The sequence below is a fragment of the Triticum urartu genome, chromosome 5, assembly GCF_003073215.2.
Source record: "Triticum urartu cultivar G1812 chromosome 5, Tu2.1, whole genome shotgun sequence".
NCBI classification, from domain to species: Eukaryota; Viridiplantae; Streptophyta; class Magnoliopsida; order Poales; family Poaceae; genus Triticum; species Triticum urartu.
The window spans coordinates 211,403,201-211,406,052 of NC_053026.1; the positions used below are offsets into that span (position 1 = coordinate 211,403,201).

General features: G+C 54.1%; 1 protein-coding gene across 1 annotated transcript; it reads right to left on the bottom strand.

The window, feature by feature from the left end:
• Positions 1-584: 584 nt before the first annotated feature.
• LOC125506925 (ATP-dependent RNA helicase mak-5-like) lies at positions 585-1,165 on the bottom strand. The gene is made up of 2 exons (XM_048671632.1): positions 1,041-1,165; positions 585-947 (listed from the first exon to the last, which is right to left on the bottom strand). The coding sequence occupies exons 1-2, from the start codon at positions 1,113-1,115 to the stop codon at positions 585-587; spliced, it is 438 nt and encodes a 145-aa protein (XP_048527589.1). The 5' UTR covers positions 1,116-1,165.
• Positions 1,166-2,852: the final 1,687 nt, after the last annotated feature.

A 2,852-nucleotide genomic window follows, 5' to 3' on the forward strand; every position in this document is an offset into this window, starting at 1 on the left:
GGCGTCCCGCACCGTCTTCATCTGCTCCATCATAATGCCCGCCTGGCGTATGGCTTCCTTGGCAGCATTCACTTCGTCCTCTGGGACGTGATGGGTCAAAAAAACCCGAAGGCGAGTCGACAGGGACCTGAGCAGTCGACGAAGAAGGCAAGGCACTCGACAAGGGCACGGCGAAGGTAACAGAACCCCGATTGGCATCACCAGCGTCCTGAACGACTGGCTCCGTCCTCGGCGTCGATTGTGGCACCTCGCTTGCAGGAACCTTCCTATTTCTCCTCGTTAAAGGCCTCTCGAGCTCTTCATCATCATCATCATCAGGGAGGTCAATAACGTTAGGGGCTGTTCAAAGTTCAATCGACAAAATCGCATCACCCAATGGTACACATTGCAGTTGAATCGACCAAAATAAAGACAGAATGGCAGAAATCATACCCAGATTAGAAGTGACCGCATCCTCCATCACCTCATCATCGTCCCTGTAAGCTGAGGTCCCGAAAGTAGCAGCGCTGCCAGTTCCCAAGTCCGTCTGGTTAAAACGAGAAAAACAAGCAGCACATGGTGTCGAGTGAAGATAAAAAGAGAACTCACGCGGAAGCGACGGGGATGTCAATCTTAATCTTCAGCAACGCCTTCCGAAGCTTCGGCTCTGCCACTTTGGGATTCTTTGGCGCTTTCTCAGTCGGAGTTGGCGAAGAGGTCCGAGGACGCTTTGAAGACTGACCAGCTTGAGCAATCGCCTTTTCACGAGCGCTCGGCCGTTCTTGGTCAAGTTTGGACCGCCTCTCCCTGCGAGGAGGCGACTCGACTTCTTCTTCGTCACTCGGGTCGTCGCTTTCTTCGTCCCCTCCACCGTCAGACTCCCACTCGCCACTGTCGCCGCCGCTCGCCTCTCCTTCCGGGTCCTGCTCCTGTTCTCCGTTGGGCATTGAATACATTTCAATAATGGCCTGAAAGAAAGCAGGGAGAACAAAGTCAGTCGACTCAGCATAGGCAGCCGCGCGAGTGGATTCAGATTACAAAACAAAAACTCAGAATCGGACCTTCTCTGGTACATGAGACTGGTCAAATGGAGGAACTCTCCTGGCTCCCCTGGGGTTGTCCTTGTTTCCGGTCATGCCCGACAGCCACTTCTCCAGTGTGTCGTCATCGACCTCCTCCGGGTGAATCCGAGTGGAGTCTTCAAGACCCGAATACATCCACATTGGGTGGTCTCGGGCTTGAAGAGGCTGGATGCGCCGCTGAAGGAAGACCTCCAAGAGATCCATACCGGTGACCCCGTCACGGATAAGCTGGACCACTCGCTCGACCAGCAACCTCACCTGCGCTTTCTCCTCCGGGAGCACCTTCAAAGGGGATGGTTTCCTCACTCGGTCCATGGTAAAGGGAGGGAGGCCAGTCGACTGCCCTGGCGTCGACTAGTCTTTACAGTAAAACCAGGTCGACTGCCATCCGCAGACTAAGTCGGGAAGAACCATGGCCAGAAAAGAACTTTTCACTCTCATCTGGATACCAAGACCCCCACACATCTGGATCACTTGAGTCCTCTCGTCACTCGGATTAGCCTTTTTCACTGTCTGGGAGCGACAAGTGAAAATATGCTTGAAAAGACCCCAGTGAGGCCGGCAACCCAGGAAATTCTCACACAAAGAAATGAAAGCGTCGAGATAAACGATTGTGTTGGGAGTAAAATGGTGGAGTTGTGACCCAAAGAAGTTCAGAAATCCTCGAAAGAAAGGGTGAGGAGGCAAGGAAAATCCACGGTCGACGTGGGTGGCAAGAAGAATGCGCTCACCCTCCCGGGGTTGCGGCTCGGATTCCTTCCCCGGAAGCCGCGCCGAGTCGTAGGGGATCAACCCTCCTTCGGCCAGGTCATCGAGGTCTTCTTGGGTGAGCTTCGAGTGGATCCAGTCGCCCTGGATCCAGCCCTTCGGCAGGCCGGTTCGCGAGGAGGATCCGCCCCGGCTGGTCGCCTTCCCCTTCGACCTCGCCATCGCCTTCTTTGCCCGCTCCAGAGCCGCCGTCTTCTCCTTCCCCATCGTCGCCGCAGCGGAGGAGCGTGAAGAGGAGAAGAGACAATGGGGATGCACTGTTCGGGAGACCCCGGTCCAACGCCTTATATGAGGCCGCTTCCGAGTGGCTGACGAGTAGGCCCGGGCGGTTCTGTCAAATCCCGTAACAATCACGAGCGCGATACGTGGCGAAAAAGGTGGCGCGGGGATCAAGGCGGCTTCGCTCTATCCTATCCGATTACTGTGGCCTCCCCCGTCCCGCGCGCTTCCCAAAATTCAGATCCCACAAAATCTGCGGGCAGCGGAACAACTTGTCAGACCAAAGATCTCCTCCGCACCGTCACTCGGAGCCTTACAAGTAAAGAAACTCACTCGACAAAAACCTAAGAATGGATCAAGGCGACTGGAAAGGAAGTCCCTACCATCGCTCAGGTTCATTGATCCGAAACAAGAAATGCTCACGGCATGAAAAATGAGTCGGAGAAGTGCTCAATCCCTTTCCCACTCAAACCTCAATCCATTCGGGGGCTAATGATGAAGCTATGTACCTAGGGTAGGGGCATGGACCTGTCCAAACTGACCTACCCAAGGACATCTCCAGAAGAAATCATCTTTCAATCGACTTGGAGGTGTTCCACTCGACAGACTCGAAGATACTCAACCAAGAAGCAACCACTCGACCAAGACCAAGCCACTCGACAGTCAGAGACCTAAAGGCACTCCGCATGCTAACTGTCGGTTATTAAGTAGCTTTTATGGTCATCATAGCACTTTATTACTAGCGTTACGAGTAACGCCCTGCCTTAATGTACATTGAACCCTTTGTAACGTGGGCTGGCTGGG